Below are 19,644 nucleotides of genomic sequence, written 5' to 3' on the forward strand. Positions count from 1 at the left end.
AGTGGTCTATTGGAGGGGGCAGGGGAGCATTGAGCTAACAAAATTTATCCTAGGCAGAACGTTCATTTTGATTATGGAAGCTCGGGCTTGTAAGGAGTTAGGAAGGGACGACCATCTGTCTAGATCCTGGCGTATTTTATCATAAGTACCCGTGAAGTTGTACTTAGTAGTTTGACTCAGCGTGGGGAATATCTCTATACCTAAGTATTTAAAATGTTCCACTATGGGGATATCAGCTGGTAGTCGCACCGCCTTGGCCAGCTCATTAAGAGGTAGGCAGGCTGGGCGGCTACGTGGCGTAGTGGGCAAGGCGCTCGCCACGAATGCGGAGATGCTAGGATCGCCTGTTCGATCCCAGCGCTCCACATTGCTTTCAGTTTAGCTGGTCGTCCGTACTAATACACATTGGCCGTATTAGGGGGTGGGAAACTGATGGGTGGGGATCGGGCGTTGTGGACAGTGACTCCTACAGGTCGGTTGGTGCGCCTGCGCAGTAGAATCAGGAAGTGTCAGGGGCAGCGTGAGCTTCCCACGCGTTACTCCTCGCCACTGAGAGATCGAGCTGCGCAGGTGAAAAGATGCGACTGCTGTTACCTCAAGTACCGGAGGGGACTTGTGCTATGTATGACTTAGTCCACATTGCAGCCGGCTTGTGGAAGGCAAGAAACAGCGTTCGTGACAGCGGAGGGTTGAATTGGATGAATACGAAATTGGGATGGGAGGAAAATATAGAAAAATGGGAGAAAAAGTGGATACAAAAAAAAAGAGGTAGGCAGGCTGATTTGTTCCAGTTAATCTTAAAGCCTGACAATTTACCAAAGTCGTCTATTATTCCCAATAATTTTGTGGCCGACCGGGAAGGGTCATCCATAAAAATCAGTAGGTCATCCGCATAGAGAGCAATTTTGTGTGGTGTATTATTGATCATTATGGGGGCGATGTCCTCCGATTGCCTAATAAATTGGGCCAAAGGTTCGAGGGAAAGCGCGAACAGTCCTGGGCTCAGAGGACAACCCTGTCTAGAAGATCTGGAGACTGGGAAAAGTGTGGAACAGTTTTTGCCTGTCAGTATCATTGCCGACGGCGAGGCATACAGGACTTTAATCATATGAATAAAATTCTTTCCAAGACCCATGACCTCAAGTACCTTCCACAGGTATGACCATTCTAGTCTGTCAAACGCCTTCATGGCATCCAAAGACAGAACAGTGGACGGAGCTGTATTGTCTTTACTGTTATCGACTACATGCAACAAACAGCCTCCTAAGATTATCTGCAGCCAGGCGCCCCGGGATAAAACCAGTTTGATCGCAGTGTACCAATACCGTCATACATCTCTGCAGGTGGCGGGCCAGCACCTTGGCAAACACTTTTAAATCGGCCCTGAGAAGACTCAAGGGCCTATAGCTACCACAATCATTGGGATCTTTGTCCTTCTTGAGAAGTAAAGAAATCAGCACCATGTTGACATCTCTTGAGAACTCCCCTTGTTCGATAGCGTAATTGATCATATCGAGCATCAATGGGCCCAGTTGGTCCCAGAAAGCTAAATACACCTCGGGTGGAATACCATCCCATCCTGGTGCCTTAACCCTCTGCATTTCAGCAATCGTCTCCCTTAGTTCCATAAGAGTGATCGGTTTCCCCAGTTCCTTAGCCTCTTCCTCAGAAATGTGGGGTATCTCAAGCCCGCCAATGAACGATTCAAATTTAGAGTCGTCGAGATTAACCTCTGAGCTATTTAACTGTGAGTAAAACTCTTTAAAAGTGTCGTTGATCTTTTTTGAATCAGTAGTGATTGTACCCTGTCGCGTCTTGATCGAGGGGATATCCGAGAAATGATCATTCGAGCGTATTTTCATTGCCAATAGATGGCTAGGCCTGGAGCCGTGAAAGTAGTAATTTTGCCTTGTCCTATGTATCAAGAACTCAGACTGTTGTTTAAGTATGGAGTTTATTTCCTTCTTGACTATCTTACGTTGTGTGTTTAGTCGTTCACTATAGTTAGTTTGCAAAGATGCGTATAGATCCGCATATAATGTTTCCAGTCCTTCTAGTTTTTTTGACCGGGATTTACGTAAGTTGGAGGCGAAAAGTGTGACATGACCCCTGATAAATCCTTTCAATGCGTTCCATAGGACCCTGGGGTCATCGACCGTGCCAACATTGATCTGCAAGAATTCAGCTAGTTTACAGAAATCATCGTTCTTTAATAAGGTTGAGTTAAAACGCCACCTGGGAGCTCTCGTGGAGAGCCTGCCAAAGGTTGCCACAAGGAAAATCCCCTTGTGGTCCGAGAGAGCCAGGGGAACCAATGAGAAGTCGAAACTATCAAACAAATTAGGGGATGCGAATGCATAGTCTATTCGAGAGAAGGTTTTGTGTCTGGCAGACAGGTGAGAGTAATCCTTGAGGGTGGGATTGGATAAGCGGTGAAGCGCCATAGGTCTGCAAGCCCCGTGTCCTGGGCCCACATCCTGAGGGCCTTAGAGGACCGTTTTTGGTCGCTTGTTTCAGAGGACCCGGACCTATCCATCTCCGCATCCCAGCACGCATTAAAATCGCCACCCACAATGAGAGCGTATCCAGTGAGTTCCAACATATTCTTCGTGATTGTATTATAGAACGCTGAATCAAATGTTAGGGGCATACAATGCTATTATTGCCATCTTCCTATGAGAGAACTCAACTTTTGCTATAGTAATCCTTCCCTCCGTGTCCGACCACACATCCAGGACTTTGATATCAAGGTTACGTCTTGTAACTATGACGACTCCTTTCGTCTTATCGGCTGAGGATGAGGAGATAACGTGATATTGTCGATTTGCTAGCCTTGACACATCACCCACCAACAAATGCGTCTCACTAAGGAGAGCAATGTCAATATTTCTTCTCTTCAATAACCAAAGGACACTGGCACGCTTGTGTGGGGTGTTAAGACCCCCGCGTTCCAAATTAAAATATTCAATTTAGCCATGGTCGAGTTTGTCTAAATGCGTAGAGAACATACCAGTGCAGCCAGGGGCGCTGATCCAGGCGGGCCCAGACGGTCAATCCCAGGAGTTCAGAGGAGGAACAATTACACACATATAAGACAACAGTACATAAAACACATAAAAATACCACCCCAGTTACAACCCCCCCTCCTTCTACTCTAAACCCTAACCCACCCGTCCTATTATAAACCCTCCTATACCCACTCTCCAATCCCCTCCCTATGCCCCATCCACTAAGGATGGTCATCTTCCTATCATTTCCCACTGGAGTCATGGATCCAATAAGACGCTCTCCACTCCGACCCCCCTCTAGATAAACCCCTGATTAAACCCCCACTAGTCCAATAAACACAAATAATAATACAAATTTAATTCAATAAAGATATCGGTCGAAAACCACCGTGAGCCTTGGCCCTAACATGAGATAACTATAATGGAAAAAATAGCCATTATTATATAATAACTCAACATCAACCCTGCAACCATCTACTTCCGAGTCTGCGCATCAACGTCGCAATGTTATAGCACAAATGGATAAAGGAAAATTCAAAACAAAATTAAATTAAAGCATACCAGCAGATAGTCTAAGGCAGGATCGGATCACAGGTAAATTGCGCAAACAGATGTCATTTAAACAACGACAATAATAAGAAAGGGAAAAAAGGGGGTTATGGTCAAAGTGCACACCTGTAACAGCCCCTCTGATCAGGCACAACGGCTGGAATGACATAACCTATGTAAGAATAGAATTAAACACCTTCATTAACCCGGGGATGGTAATAAGCAATACCTGACACAACCTGTTATCATATATTGTATATATATATATTCAACCGATCTTCTCCTACCGGAGCCCAAAGCTCAAAACAGCCTGGATATAAAAATAAAAGCATACAAGAAGTTAGTTAAGGACCCGATCACTGTTGAATTTTGCGAACCGATGACACTTAAACAGCAACAACAACCAAAATACGTAAACATTAACGGGTCTCGAATGTCTCGGCGCAGACGATAGACACAGCCCGCTAGCTAGCCCGAGGCTAGCACGTAAGCTAGTGATGAATCCGGATAGCACGTTAGAGTCTGTTATGTACATTGTTCAGCTAGCTCGCTAGCTTTCATAGAGGCGATACACAAGTATGACCATGAGGACGGCATTAGCAAGTAACAGAAGTCATTGGGAAGCCCCGCTAGTTGGATGGGCAGTGGACAGTTAGCATGTCTGGGCATGACAGCAAGTATTTGTGAATAGTCGGCCCTATCAATGTATTCAGGCCCACATCGCCAAGTCACTCACCCGAACTAGATATCAAGGTACAGTCTCGGGTATCCCCTCGAGATATTCCTTCACTTTAGCCAACGACCAAAATGAACGCCGACCATCGTCCTTATCCAGCACAGATAATTTCGCGGGAGCGAATAGCGTGGGCCTCAGGCCTAGTTTCCATAGCCTGGACAAGACCACTTTGTATTCGCCTCTCTGTGCTTGAACCTCCGGCGTAAAATCTTCGAAAATGGCCACTTTGTGATCGCCAAGCCTTAGATTACCCCTTCTGGCACGGGCCGACCGCATGATGAGTTCCCTCTGCTGAAGCCTGTTCAGCTTGACAATAATGGGCCTCGGCTCCTTGTTCACTCCAGGAGTGGTCCTGCCCGCTCTGTAGGCCGACTCACAAACGGGAGGGGTGCGGAGGACATCATTCCCCAGTATTTTTTGCAGCAATTCCGGCATGGTCTCAGAGAGACGGCCTCCCTCGTTGCCCTCCGGTACTCCAACAATCCTGATGTTGTAGCGTCTCTCCCGGGACTGTATTTCCACAATTACCGACTGTAGTTTGGCAACTTCAGCCTGCCTAGCCAGCAGGGAGGACTCCAGATCCGCCATCTTCTCGCCTTGTAATGAGACCTCCGCCGTTAGCGTGGCTAGTTCGTTAGCATTAGCCGAGGAGATAACGTGCAGCGACTCCATCTTGTCTTCCAACGGGACGACCTCCAACCTTATTTCCTCTGATATCTCTCGATGAAGGTTATCACAAAAATCCGCCAGCACTTTTCTTTGTGTTTCAGCGAAGCGTGTCTCAGATTCTGCATGGAGCTTGGTCATGACCGAGAGCACAGCTTCGCTTATCTCACCGATACCGGGCGATGGCGCGGTCAGGCCCGGCGGCAGTTTGCTGGCTGGGGTGCTCATGGATCTGGTTTCCACCACCGACATCGCAGAAAGTCGAAAAAAGTCGACGACAGTAGTTGAAACTCGACGACTTAACAAGCAGACAAAAAACAAATAAAAATAAAATAAAGACTAATGGGGAGAAATGTATATTCCGCACGGTAGAAGGGAGCTCACGTGAAACACGTCTACTCCATGATCGCCTAGCTCCGCCCTCGCCAGGAAATATTCTTTATAATTTTTTTAAATATCCATCTTAAAGCTGCTAGTGCCTCTGGTAGTCTGAGGAACACCTTCTTAAAGCTGCTAGTGCCTCTGGTAGTCTGAGGAACACCTTCTTAAAGCTGCTAGTGCCTCTGGTAGTCTGAGGAACACCTTAAAGCTGCTAGTGCCTCTGGTAGTCTGAGGAACACCTTAAAGCTGCTAGTGCCTCTGGTAGTCTGAGGAACACCTTAAAGCTGCTAGTGCCTCTGGTAGTCTGAGGAACACCTTAAAGCTGCTAGTGCCTCTGGTAGTCTGAGGAACACCTTAAAGCTGCTAGTGCCTCTGGTAGTCTGAGGAACACCTTCTTAAAGCTGCTAGTGCCTCTGGTAGTCTGAGGAACACCTTAAAGCTGCTAGTGCCTCTGGTAGTCTGAGGAACACCTTAAAGCTGCTAGTGCCTCTGAGTCTGGTAGTCTGAGGAACACCTTCTTAAAGCTGCTAGTGCCTCTGGTAGTCTGAGGAACACCTTCTTAAAGCTGCTAGTGCCTCTGGTAGTCTGAGGAACACCTTAAAGCTGCTAGTGCCTCTGGTAGTCTGAGGAACACCTTAAAGCTGCTAGTGCCTCTGGTAGTCTGAGGAACACCTTAAAGCTGCTAGTGCCTCTGGTAGTCTGAGAACACCTTAAAGCTGCTAGTGCCTCTGGTAGTCTGAGGAACACCTTCTTAAAGCTGCTAGTGCCTCTGGTAGTCTGAGGAACACCTTAAAGCTGCTAGTGCCTCTGAGTCTGGTAGTCTGAGGAACACCTTCTTAAAGCTGCTAGTGCCTCTGAGTCTGGTAGTCTGAGGAACACCTTAAAGCTGCTAGTGCCTCTGGTAGTCTGGTAGTCTGAGGAACACCTTCTTAAAGCTGCTAGTGCCTCTGAGTCTGGTAGTCTGAGGAACACCTTCTTAAAGCTGCTAGTGCCTCTGAGTCTGGTAGTCTGAGGAACACCTTCTTAAAGCTGCTAGTGCCTCTGAGTCTGGTAGTCTGAGGAACACCTTAAAGCTGCTAGTGCCTCTGAGTCTGGTAGTCTGAGGAACACCTTAAAGCTGCTAGTGCCTCTGGTAGTCTGGTAGTCTGAGGAACACCTTCTTAAAGCTGCTAGTGCCTCTGAGTCTGGTAGTCTGAGGAACACCTTAAAGCTGCTAGTGCCTCTGGTAGTCTGGTAGTCTGAGGAACACCTTAAAGCTGCTAGTGCCTCTGGTAGTCTGGTAGTCTGAGGAACACCTGTGTTGCCATCGTGCTGGACTTGAAAAGTGATGCAGAGCTCTATTTCTGCTGGACATGTAAGCTCACTCTTTTCTCTTAAATTGCCTCCACCAAAGGTGGGGCGTGAGGTCCAATGAGGTTATGGTTAAGGTAGGGGTAGTTTTATACTTGAGATACCAAGTTTTTAGGTAGTCTCGATGGAGACATGACATTTGGCAATGACACAATGCAGGCCTGTACGCTGCGACGAGATCGTCGCAAATTGCCCCCTAATTTGGCCGGTGCAAATGAAAAATTATATCTACTCGCAAGCTTGCGAATAGTGATTTCACCCCTTCATTCGCATTTCACTACACTAACATTAGCCTACAACCAGGGCTGTACAGGCGACATAATGTTGCGGTTGTAATTTCATTAGACAGACCAGCGCGGACATTTAATAACATGCAATTTAATTGACACGAGCAATGGGCTAACGTTAGCTGGTGGTCCCGAGTGAAGCAGGGACGGCGGAGCTTTAGGCTAACGTTAGCTGGTGGTCCCGAGTGAAGCAGGGACGGCGGAGCTTTAGGCTAACGTTAGCTGGTGGTCCCGAGTGAAGCAGGGACGGCGGAAAAGTGAGGAAAGGGGGTGGGTTATATTGACAAGTGACAACGCTTGACAACAGAAGTTTAAACATAACTTCATATTTATTAGTTATTCGTTTCTGTATATCATCCACTTTCCATCTCCGTGTTAGACTCTTCCTGTTTACATTCGAGTGTGACGTCATCACCTACGGCAGCTTAGACGATCAAAACGCGAACCTAGAACAAAACCCGGGGGGGGGGGGGGGCTGGCTCTCTTGTGCGTTCTCGCCCCCTCTCTCTCTCTCGCTCTCTCTCTACATTCAATGATTTAAAGTAGCCAAACGTTACAGACAGTATAAATACTAACTGGATAGTTGATGATAAACATTTAATTTCATTATCTGAAATATTCTAAAATCATTAAGTCTGCTATAAGCCATTATCCCTTTGTGTGTAATTATTATTTTCTCACAGTAGTATATATATATATATGTGTGTGTGTGTGTGTGTGTGTGTGTTTGGCTAAAGTGGATAGAAAACACAGTACTGTGCAAAAAAAGGGCACCCAAGAGTTTTTATATAAATAGTCTTAGATGTAAATAATTTTTTTTATTAGTGTGTCAGTAGACTACTCTTAGTACATTTTCATTAAATTATTTTTTAAAGCATCTTCATGGTTTAATAATGCAAACATATGTTGCAGGGACTTATTATAATCATCATATTGGCGTGACTGTATGCATCAAAGGGTTAAATCAAGCATTTTAAGTGCTTTAGGAAATGTCAAAATATTGCGATATATATTGTGTATCGTGATATGGCCAAAAAATATCGCAATATCATTTAGAGGCCATATCGCCCAGCCCTACTATAATGGTAAAATAGTTATTTAAAAATTTGCCCCTAAAAAATATTCTTTGCCCCTAAATTTCTCATTTAGGGGCAAGTGTGCCCCTAGTGAAAAAGCTTAGCGTACAGCCCTGCAATGATGAAATGCTTCTAAACAAATAAAGCTGCAGTTGGGCAGATGATGGCGCTATAATTAAAGGTCAAACTTAAAAGGTCATAATTCCTATTTGACTGTACTGCAATCATGAAATATTGTAATGACTATTATTATTTCACAAATAATTGCCATATTGGTGAAGTTGATCTGAACCTTAAACTCTTAACTGGCGCCCAGAAAAGTGGCCATTTTTAAACTTTAACTTGAGAACCGCATACACTCAAAATACAACTCCAAAACGTTCCTGTAAACATGTTGTGACCTGTGTAATTACCACGTGGAAAAAGAAAGATTTGACATTTTCGTTTTCTAAGCAGATGATTTCATCACCTCAAAAGTCCAGTTTTTTTTTTTTAAATGGGGCTTTTGAGGTGATGATATCACTGTGCCCAGGCAGCAGTGGTTCGGCAAAAAAATAGTTCAGAGTATATATCTGCTTAGAAAATGAAAATGTCTAATTTTTGTATTTCTTTTTTTACATGGTAAATAAAATACACAGGTCACAACATCTTTACAGGAATGTTTTGGAGTTGTATTTGGAGTGTATTTTGTGACTGTTGGGAACTAGGCTACACTGGCACACCTACTTCCAGTGAATGACACTAAGCTAGGCTAACAGTGCGGCTGTTCCCTAAGCCTGAATGAATTAATGAAAAACTTTATTTAACAGATTGCAGAATGGGTACAATACAGTATGGCTCAATACATACAATTGTTAAGGATATGCAGACCAGAGAAAGATGTTTGTCTTGTTTACATCAGGGTCCCCCATTTTCAATTCATAGTGACATTTATGACATACACAACATACATGACATCATGACATTTATGGCATAGGGACATACATGACATACAGGTATATAGTACTGTTACATTTGTGACATATATGATATGCAAATATACAGTACTGTTACCCATAGATCCTGACAGAGAATATATACATATGATGGGGAGGAGACTGTACATTAGGAGGGGGTGGGTGGGTGGGAGAGAAATATACATACGGTGGGGAGAGAATATATACATACGGTGGGAGGAGACTGTACATTAGGAGGGGGTGGGTGGGTGGGAGAGAAATATACATACGGTGGGGAGAGAATATATACATACGGAGGGGAGGAGACTGTACATTAGGAGGGGGTAGGTGGGTGGGAGAGAAATATACATACGGTGGGGAGAGAATATATACATACGGAGGGGAGGAGACTGTCTATTAGGAGGGGGTGGGGGGGTTTGGACATTTACAGTGGCCAGTTTCGAATTGCACCCTCCCGTAGGTGCTCTTTTAGAGCGGTTTTGAATGTGGGTAGGGATTCACATTCCTTTACAGCTTTGGGTAGGGCTTTCCACATTGATGTGGCATAATTGCGAAACGTGTTTAGTCCCTTGTTTGAGCCGAATCTGGGTTTAACATGATTTGTTGAGCTTCCTCTGGTGTTGTGGTCGTGGTATTCACTGACCTTTGGGAAGTATTTTGACATGTACATGGGTACCTTAGTGGTGTAGTGTATCTTGTAGACCAGGACCATTGCAAGTTGCTGTACTCTGTCGTCTACTCTAAGCCATCCTAGGTTGTCAAAGTGGGCAGGGGTGAGGTGGGTTCTAGGGGTAAGGTCAAGTAGTAGTCTGACCAGTTTGTTTTGTGATGTTTGTAATCTTGTTTTTAGCGCCTTTGAGGTGCTTTGGTACCATGAGGTGCAAGCATAGTCGTAGTACCCTTGAATGAGTGCTCCTGCCAGAGTCTTCAAGCCTAATGCATGCAGAGAGAAGAAAATGGTATGCATCTGCTTGTCTAACTCCTGGCGTGTTCCTTTTAACAGGTAGAAAAAAAACATCTGAAAAGTCTAAATAAACTGATATATACATACAAAATGTTATATATAAAGTGTTACAAGAGAAAAACTAGATCCCTGGAATAGAGTTTGAAACTAGAAATTATCTGTTTGGCTGTGGTGCACCAACCCTCTCACCATCTTTACCATATGTTACAACCAAGCATAATATGACTTGCCCTAAGGCCTCAACAGTCACAGGAATATGGCTCGTTTCCCGGTAGGCCTTGGTTGTAAAATGGTGGACAAGAAGAAGTCAGACACGTCTTTTTTAGCAAAAATAACAATATTTATTTCCTATTTAAATAACAAAGGGTGGAGAGCTGGGTGCACCAGCCTCCTTGGTTCAGGATATAATCAACAGTTTACAAGCAGCAAAAAGCAAGAATGGTGAGAGCACAGGTGAGAGAGTATGGAGGTGACGAGCTCCTGGTCGCGTCTATTCTTTCCCCAATACATTTCCAGTTCCGCGTTTGCGTTCTGCGATCTGATTGGCCCCGGACGTTTCTGGTGCTATCTGATTGGCCACTGACGTTTCTGGTCATGTGACATGTGCGCCCAATCGCGTGACGAGTTGTGTCTTTGCCCATTTCCGGGTCTAACAACTCTTTCGAAGTTGGTTACGGTTAGAGTTTGGAATCAGGGCTGGCGTTCTATCGCCCTGCTCTAAGACAAACTCTAATCTTAACCAACTTCGAAAGAGTGCCTAAGCTTAACCGGCGAAAGAACTTGCCGTCACACGATTGGCGCGACCAGAAACGTCAGTGGCCAATCAGAGCGCAGAAGGCGAACGCAGAACTGGAAATGTATTGGGGAAAGTATTCAGGCCTCCTGGTCTGCTCATATAGGGGGCGGAGCCTCGTCACCACACCTGGTCTGCTCATATAGGGCGTGGAGCCTCGTCACCACACCTGGTCTGCTCATATAGGGGGCGGAGCCTCGTCACCACACCTGGTCTGCTCATATAGGGGGCGGAGCCTCGTCACCACACCTGGTCTGCTCATATAGGGGGCGGAGCCTCGTCACCACACCTGGTCTGCTCATATAGGGCGTGGAGCCTCGTCACCACACCTGGTCTGCTCATATAGGGGGCGGAGCCTCGTCACCACACCTGGTCTGCTCATATAGGGGGCGGAGCCTCGTCACCACACCTGGTCTGCTCATATAGGGCGTGGAGCCTCGTCACCACACCTGGTCTGCTCATATAGGGCGTGGAGCCTCGTCACCACACCTGGTCTGCTCATATAGGGGGCGGAGCCTCGTCACCACACCTGTGATGAGCTCCTGGTCTGCTCATATAGGGGTGGAGCCTCGTCACCACACCTGTGTTCAGGCCTCCTGGTCTGCTCATATAGGGCGTGGAGCCTCGTCACCACACCTGTGATGAGCTCCTGGTCTGCTCATATAGGGGGCGGAGCCTCGTCACCACACCTGTGATGAGCTCCTGGTCTGCTCATATAGGGGGTGGAGCCTCGTCACCACACCTGTGATGAGCTCCTGGTCTGCTCATATAGGGGGCGGAGCCTCGTCACCACACCTGTGATGAGCTCCTGGTCTGCTCATATAGGGGGTGGAGCCTCGTCACCACACCTGTGATGAGCTCCTGGTCTGCTCATATAGGGGGCGGAGCCTCGTCACCACACCTGGTCTGCTCATATAGGGGGCGGAGCCTCGTCACCACACCTGGTCTGCTCATATAGGGGGCGGAGCCTCGTCACCACACCTGTGATTGATTACACAAAAGCAAGTGTGTCAATTTCAACAAAGAACACGTGTCAATTACAACTCACCAATTAGTGACACCACGTTCACACCACAATGTGAATGTATCACCAAAAGACAGTAAGTAGACCCTCCACCATGTGAAAGTACACATAACACCATACAAAGAAGCATTATCTAATTTACTTCTCAAAACTACCTGGCGCTTCTTTAAGTTATGTTGACCATTTTGCAACATATTTGCTTTTATTTGAATGTTAATATAGAAGTCAACCACAAATCATGGTAGACATATGCAGCTGGACTTGCTCTACAACTTTGCAAATTGGACCACCCATATCTGCTGGAACCCAACACAATGGCTGCTTGGGGCTCTTTTTTTTATTGAAGAGATTCCGTTTTTTCTTCATTCCCACTGTGTTTTGTGTCACCATGATCATATCTTTCTACATCTATTTCATTGTTTTCCCTACAGGAGATACCTTAACAAGAGCCCGGAGGAGCTAGAGGAGGATTTGCCCAGGCTGGAAGAGGATACCGAGCTGGACCATGACTCTACTGCTCTCAGGCGCAGAACCATGGCTGCAGCAGCAGCGGAGAGACGCATGCAGAACCAGCCAGATCCTGCACCCTGAGGCCACACCCACTGAGACCACACCCACGGAGACCACACCCACTGAGACAACACCCACCTGCTGGCACACAGAGTCACAGACTAGCTTACTAGGGGAAAAAATAGAAAAACGCGAGCGCTCTTAGGAGTGTCCATCCACCAACACTATCACCCTAAGACGGAGCTAGTTCAACCCGGCTTTGTTAGACGATCAATGGACTCATGCAAAACATAACAGAGGGAAAAAAGTGTTGCAAGCATGGCCTCTGGCTGCAAATTAAGGTTTCTTTAGGCTGCCTTAGCAAAATATGGGACTATTCTGAGTGGCCTCTGTACAATTGATTGAAGCAGTGTCTTTCTCTGGCCTGTATTTGAATTGAGGACTGTTGTTGGACAGGGTGCACAGTCACATCGTCACACACCCAGCTTCAGTGGGTTCCAGTATTTGCCATTGTTGGTACTTGCTGTTAGAACAGAGCATGTATTACATCTGAAAGATGCAAGTAGTTTTCTTTTTTTTTTTTTTTTAATTTTTTTAAGGGTTTTGAAGGTGCTACTGCTAGATTGAGCTACAATTTGGGTCATAGTTATTTTACTCATTTGACCTTTTTATTAAAAAAAATAGCATTTTTTGCGTGTGCTATTTTACAAGATGAGTTTCAACTGTGAAGTAAGGCTAGACGACAACAACACATCTTGTAACGTTTTGTTATTATTATTATTATAATTTCTTACCGCGGAGTAAGACAATGTCACTTTAGTATTTTGCGGCCTATGTGAAATATGAATGTACCTTTCTTAACCTAATGCTGCAGAGAAAGTGTTTCTGGCCATTGTGGACATTTGGGCTGTTCTGTGTTCGTTGTGTCATATCATCCCCATCCCCCCTCTTCATGTGATTGCATCTCTTCATGTGATTCGTTCACATGTAACTGATGGGAAGGTGTGGACGGAATGCTTCGGTTTCCCCACACCTAACCCTAACTCCTGAAAATCAGAGAGGATACGTTACGTACTTTGTATTAATAGGTGGGAAAGCTATCATCTCTTCTTACAAGCAGCTCTGTCTGAACGAAACGCCTCACATTCTTCTCTCCGCGCCATCGTAATGGGATCCCAGCTCTACAGATGCACTGATGCCATACTGATAACTGGTATAATCAGATATGGGGGCATATACCAGGCTTAATGGTAGGGGTGTAACGATTCACACATTCTCAGATTTGATACGAATATCGATTTTTAATTATATTTTCAACTTTTGCGTTAAAATCTAGTCATACAACAGTGCTAGATAGATTTATAGCAAACTATATATCATACAGTACTACACAGCTCGGTTTGGTTCAGAAAAATACTAATTGTATGTGTGTGCGCCCCCCCCCCCCCCACACACACACTCTACGCTGATATAAGATAAGATATTCCTTTATTGATCCCCTTGGGGGAAATTCAGGCAGCATGGGGGAGGGGGGAGGTACAGCTAATGCAGGCAGATGCCTGGTTTAGATGACGAACTAGAACAATTTGAAACCTAGGGAATAGGACAGTCGTCGATGCAGGTCTTCAGTCTCAATACTGTATTGGACGTAAATATACTGAAAGATCCTTACACCCTTATAAAACAGGGCATTGGTATGCAAGAATTAACTCCATACTAAAATCTCAACACCAATAGCCATGTGTATTATGTCTGTAATTGGAGCAAATAGACTAGATTTTCTGCCTTTTTCCACATGCAAATCCTTTTGATCTCACTAAGGGAGAAAACTGGATTATATTATTTTAATCGTGTGTGTCCAATGACTCCAAACTAACAATATATTTAAGGAGCATTTCACCCCAAAAAATATATATAATACTTTTTATTTTATTTTTATGGTGCTTTGCCTAGTCTTGGAGATATCCGCTGTGGAGATGTCTGCCATCAATACAATAAAATGGAGCAAATGCATTTATTTTTTTTACTCAAAAGCAACGTCTCCTTCCAGAAATCATGACCCGGTTACTCAAGATAATCCACACACCTTGTTGTGAGCATTGTGTTTCATGTAGGAACTCTCTATCTCCTTAACTACACTCCCTGTAGTAATGAATGGGGGTGCACTGTGCCTCCCTGCCCTGCTCGTAAGGCTCCACCAGCTTTGGATATAGTAGTGCCATTTTGCATCTCTTCATGGTTAATGGTAAACCTACATTTTGCATCTCCTCTTGTTTTATCACTGTACAGAATAAAGAATGGGGCGCTTGCGAGCCGAGGTTTGCATACCAACAAACTGAAAAAGATCATTTGGTGGTTTTTGCTAATCCGTAAGAGAAAGTGCTCATTGGACACGGTCTGTATTATATAACTGTTTGGTTTCTTGAATCACAGCACCGTCATGGGGCCATGTTGAGTTACGTCCATGCATGACCCAAGAGAATTTTCCTTACACTTGATCCCAAAGAGCATCCCATGGACTTCAACTAAAAGCTGAGCTCCTTCCTGGTCTTTTGTATGTATTTTTTGTTGTAATTTTCAATTCAAAACCTTTTTTTTCCTCCAGGTTCTAGATTCAATACAGATATTTTTATTGTAAATTCATCCATTTACTATTAGTCATAATAGTCATAAATGCAAAAGAAAAAAAGACCGTTTGAAGAAGTTTGTTTTCCTATGAATTGTTCAGCGATGCACATCCATGGTATATTTTCCTACTTGTGGGTTATTTTTGTAACCATAGCATTCATCTAACCACAACCAAATTACTTTTTTGGACTGAGCTTTCCTGTATTTTTGTGCCTAAAAACACGGAATGGCAACTATGGATTCATTCTGTATATAATGTAGTTTTTTTTTTTTTTGTAAAAAGTGTACTGTTAATATAAAAGACTCAATAAACAGAGCTTCTCTACAGCTTTTTAATGAAACTTGTTTGCTTGATCTCATCTGTTTCGTGTGACATGTTTTCTGAGGCAGGTACTATGGCTGGAACTGGATGTGTGATGAGAGCAGCCCATCATTTAATCGCCCTCTTCCATGACCAGAAGACGCTTGAGTTCTACATGAAAGTCTGGACTTTGATATTGGTTACAAATGCAAATGCATTGGATACACACAGACACCCTCTGACAATGGGGTGACTAGCATCAGCACCTCGAGTGTAGTCTCATATTTGACCAGCAGGTGGCAAGCCTCATCAGTAGCCAGACAGACATTTGTGATGCAAGTAACACAGCAGTGGCGCCCACAGTGCATCTATGGGTTGGGACATTGATTCTATTAGACAGAACTGATCTTGTATTATGTAGCTCACAGTGTTCCTGCATACTGTTTTTTTTTAGTCTTGTTGCAACTTTGTGCTACATTTGTTTCCCAGCTGGACTAGTTTTAAGTCCTGTGTCATACATACATATTGAGTTAACTCTGGTTCCATGTCACACCGTGCTTTGTTTGTAAAAGTGACTATTCAAATTCAATGACAAGTGTGGCTAATAAGCTGTGTGACATTGCGCCATATGGAAAAACACATCATGACCATACTATGAATAAGATATCTCACCATGTATCAACCTGTATCAAGTTGTGGAAACCAGGCCAGCCCAAAGAATTATATAATTATAGCCAGCCACACCTCAGTCAGGGGCTAATAGGCCTACTGTGTAAACACCACTGTTGTTGTGGCTACTAACTGTAGCCCAGTTCTAAAGCCTAAAGTCTCAAACCTCTACTCTTCACCCTATAGGGTCAGTGCCACAAAGCCAGAATAAACTGTAAGTGGTTGCTGGTTCAATTCCATCTGTCCTGGTTATTCTGGCACTTGACCTTTGAATTTATGAGTCATAAATCAGTAATTGATAAAGACACTCAGGGAAAAGGTATGCATGTGTCAGTGGCGGCTGCTGACCAAATTTCTTGGTGAAGCACAAAATTATTATATTATATATAAAATTATATTTTTTAAACATCCCCAACGCTGCAACACCCCCATTCCTCCCATGTGTCAGGCTCCTCATTGGCTTCCATTCATTTTGGGGACCATGTTTAAATATACTTCTGAAGTATAAACAAACTATACTGCTGTGACGATTTCAATAAAACAGACCATTCTGAGTCAATGGTACAGCAAAACTGTACATTGGAATATTGGTAAACATATCGGTCAATCCCATGTCCCGTGGGATTATGCCCCCCCCCCTCCCTGCGGTGATATTAATATTTGATTAGAAATGCAAGCAAGGCTTGCGGCGACTCATGTGGTCCTTGGGGGCTACCTGCCTGGTGCCCGTGCGAACCGTGTTGGTGTATTACACACGCAAGGCCACAGCGAGCCAATTAATTCATAATCACTGTAAAATATATATATATATTTTAAATGCACTCACCACACAACAGCCAAAGCAGTGACCGATCTCATCTTCCATTGAATATTGCAGCTTCCTTCTTTCCTTCTCTATTGATATCTCCTCATCACATCTTGGGAATCATAAACATTCCTTCCTTCCTCACTTCCCTAAAGCGTCTTGTTACTCGCTCTGCTCTCGTCCCCCCGCCCCCCTCCTCCTCACAAGCTCCATGTAACGCGGAAGTGCAGTGGTCTATGCCATGTCTCGCAGCTCCTCTCTGATTGAGTCTCAGACCGTCGAGGGCTGTCAATCATTCAACCCGCGTTCGTGAGTAGCGTGCGCAAAGTTGCACGGGCAGGGCTTAGATGACTCAAATAGCCTATTTTGATTGGATAATAGAATAAAAAGATCAACCCGTGCAGGGAAAGTTGCACTTGAGTGATTGACAGCTAGCCATTACTGACTGCAGGCCTGATCAGAGAGCTCAGAGCTGTCACTTTTGGCCATTTTTGAAGAAAGAAATATTTCACTGAAATTTTTTTTACAGATGAAAACATTTCGAATAAATAAATAATAATAATAATAATTAAAAAAAAATATATATATATATATGTAAATTAATAATATTTATGAATTATTCTCGAAGTCAACTTCCTGTCTGTTGTTGCTACGCAACTGCAGCGTGGGGGGAAACTGTCCCGCCTGGTACATTGTGTACGCTTCATTTAGTGGAGAAACGGATCGTTAAAGCGACAATCAAGCGGAATTTTCTTCAGTCCTTCACAATGCCAAAGAGCTGCTGTGTTACGCGTTGTACTAATGACAAAAACAGAAATCCAAATCGCAAGTTTTATACCATCACGGAGGAAAAAGTGGCTGGCAGCTAACGTTAGCTACGTTAACCTAGACAAACAGCTACATGCTGAGCTAACGTTAATTATATCATATCGAACCGATAGGAGCTTATCTTATCTAATCTTACGTGGATGTTTGATCGGGTAGTGGCACACGTGGTACCACCACGTAAGATTAGATAAGATAAGCTCCTATCGGTTCGATATGATGTAATTAACGTTAGCTTAGCATGTAGCTACCACGACCACAACACCAGAGGGAGTTAGCCGAACGTTAGCCGCCAGCCACTTTTTCCTCCGTGATGCATCAGCTGGTATTATATAAAACTTGCGATTTGGATTTCTGTGTTTGTTATTAGTACAAAACATAACACAGCAGCTTCAATTTGGGTATTCGAGAGATGGCCATGTCTGTGTAACAGGTTAATATGTTCCCCTTGTGAATTTCGCCAAAACACCCTTTTTCATTGTTTTGTTAGAACCTCCTACCTTTGTTTTGGTGTGGATGCTGAACGTGTAGCAGGTATATATGTGTAATATACTGTTATGTATTCAATGAATAATCCTTCCCTCACGTGGTATTTTAATTTGTTTATTATTATTTTTTATTCTCAAAGTATTTTATTTTGAAATCGTCACTTCCTGCCGAAGTGACGTATTTCCCCTTGCGTCCCTCTTCACTCAGGTAGAAGAAACAATCCCCTCCACCAAAATTAAAATCTACCCAAATCAAAAGCCCTGGGTAGACAAATCCGTCCGTGAGGCTCTGAAAGTGCGCACATCAGCATACAACACCGGGCTGGTGACAGGCAACATGGAAGAACACAAGATGGCAAGATACAACGTCAGGAGAGCAGTAATAGAGGCAAAACGGCGTTACAGGGATAAAGTTGAACTTCAGTTTGAACAGGCTGACTCTAGAGGCATGTGGCAGGGCCTCAGAACAATGACAGACTACAAAGGCACCCCCCTCAAACTGAACAGTGACATCTCCTTAGCAAATGATCTCAATTCCTTCTATGCGAGGTTTGAGGCTGTGAATAACAACACCAGCCTACAAACCACGGCAATGGGGGGGGGGGGTCTGCTGATGGAGACTCAGTGTTCAGGGTAACAGAGCATGAGGTGAGACGGATCTTTAAAAAAGTGAATATCAGGAAGGCAGCAGGACCGGACGGCATCCCCGGCCGCGTCCTAAAAGTCTGTGCCGACCAACTGGCCCCGGTATTCACTGACATCTTCAACCTGTCCTTGGAACAGGCTGTCATCCCCACCTGTCTGAAGAAGTCCACCATCATCCCTGTACCCAAAAAATCTACGCCCGCTTGCCTCAATGACTATCGCCCTGTAGCTCTCACCTCCATAGCCATGAAGTGCTTTGAGAAGCTAGTGAAGGGCTACATCTGTTCCTCCCTCCCCATCAACCTGGACCCTCTGCAATTTGCATATCGCCCCAACAGGTCCACGGAGGACGCCATAGCCCATGTGCTGCACACAGCAGCATCACACCTGGACAAGAGGCAGGGGAACTATGTGAGAATGCTGTTCATCGACTACAGCTCAGCATTCAATACCATAGTCCCCTCCAAACTCATAGCCAAGCTCAGGGACCTGGGCTTGAACTATGACCTGTGCCAGTGGGTCTTGGACTTCCTGACGGGCAGACCCCAGGTGGTAAGAGCCGGCAACTGCACCTCCTCATCCATCACGCTCAACATAGGGGCCCCCCAGGGCTGTGTTCTGAGCCCCCTCCTCTACTCCCTGTACACACATGACTGCGTAGCACAGCGGAACAACAACACCATCATCAAATTTGCTGATGACACAGTAGTGGTGGGCCTGATCTCTGCCAACAACGAAAGGGCCTACCTGGAAGAGGTAGAGAACCTGTCACAGTGGTGTCAGGAGAACTGCCTCTCCCTGAACGTCAGCAAAACAAAAGAGATGATTGTGGACTTCAGGAGGTCGGGGGTCAAGGACTACAGCCCCCTCAGCATCGACGGGGCACCGGTTGAGAGAGTGAACAGTTTCAAGTACCTCAGAGCCCACATATCCGAGGACTTGACATGGACCACACACATTGACAGTGTTGTGAAGAAGGCACG

The 19,644-nt window shown here is 44.8% G+C and overlaps 1 protein-coding gene across 2 annotated transcripts in view; it reads left to right on the forward strand.

Annotated features, from left to right (window-relative positions):
- The window catches only part of LOC311247327 (E3 ubiquitin-protein ligase AMFR-like), a 99,924-nt gene extending 84,675 nt beyond the window's left edge, over positions 1-15,249 (forward strand). For both annotated transcript variants that reach the window (XM_084337688.1, XM_084337689.1), the window contains exon 14: positions 12,222-15,249. In XM_084337688.1, the coding sequence (XP_084193814.1) occupies positions 12,222-12,381 (160 nt within the window). In that variant the 3' untranslated portion in view covers positions 12,382-15,249. The remainder of the gene's footprint in view (positions 1-12,221) is intronic.
- The last annotated feature ends 4,395 nt before the right edge of the window (positions 15,250-19,644 follow it).

Source organism: Notolepis coatsorum, assembly GCF_963971535.1.
Source record: "Notolepis coatsorum genome assembly, chromosome: 20".
Classification (NCBI taxonomy): Eukaryota; Metazoa; Chordata; class Actinopteri; order Aulopiformes; family Paralepididae; genus Notolepis; species Notolepis coatsorum.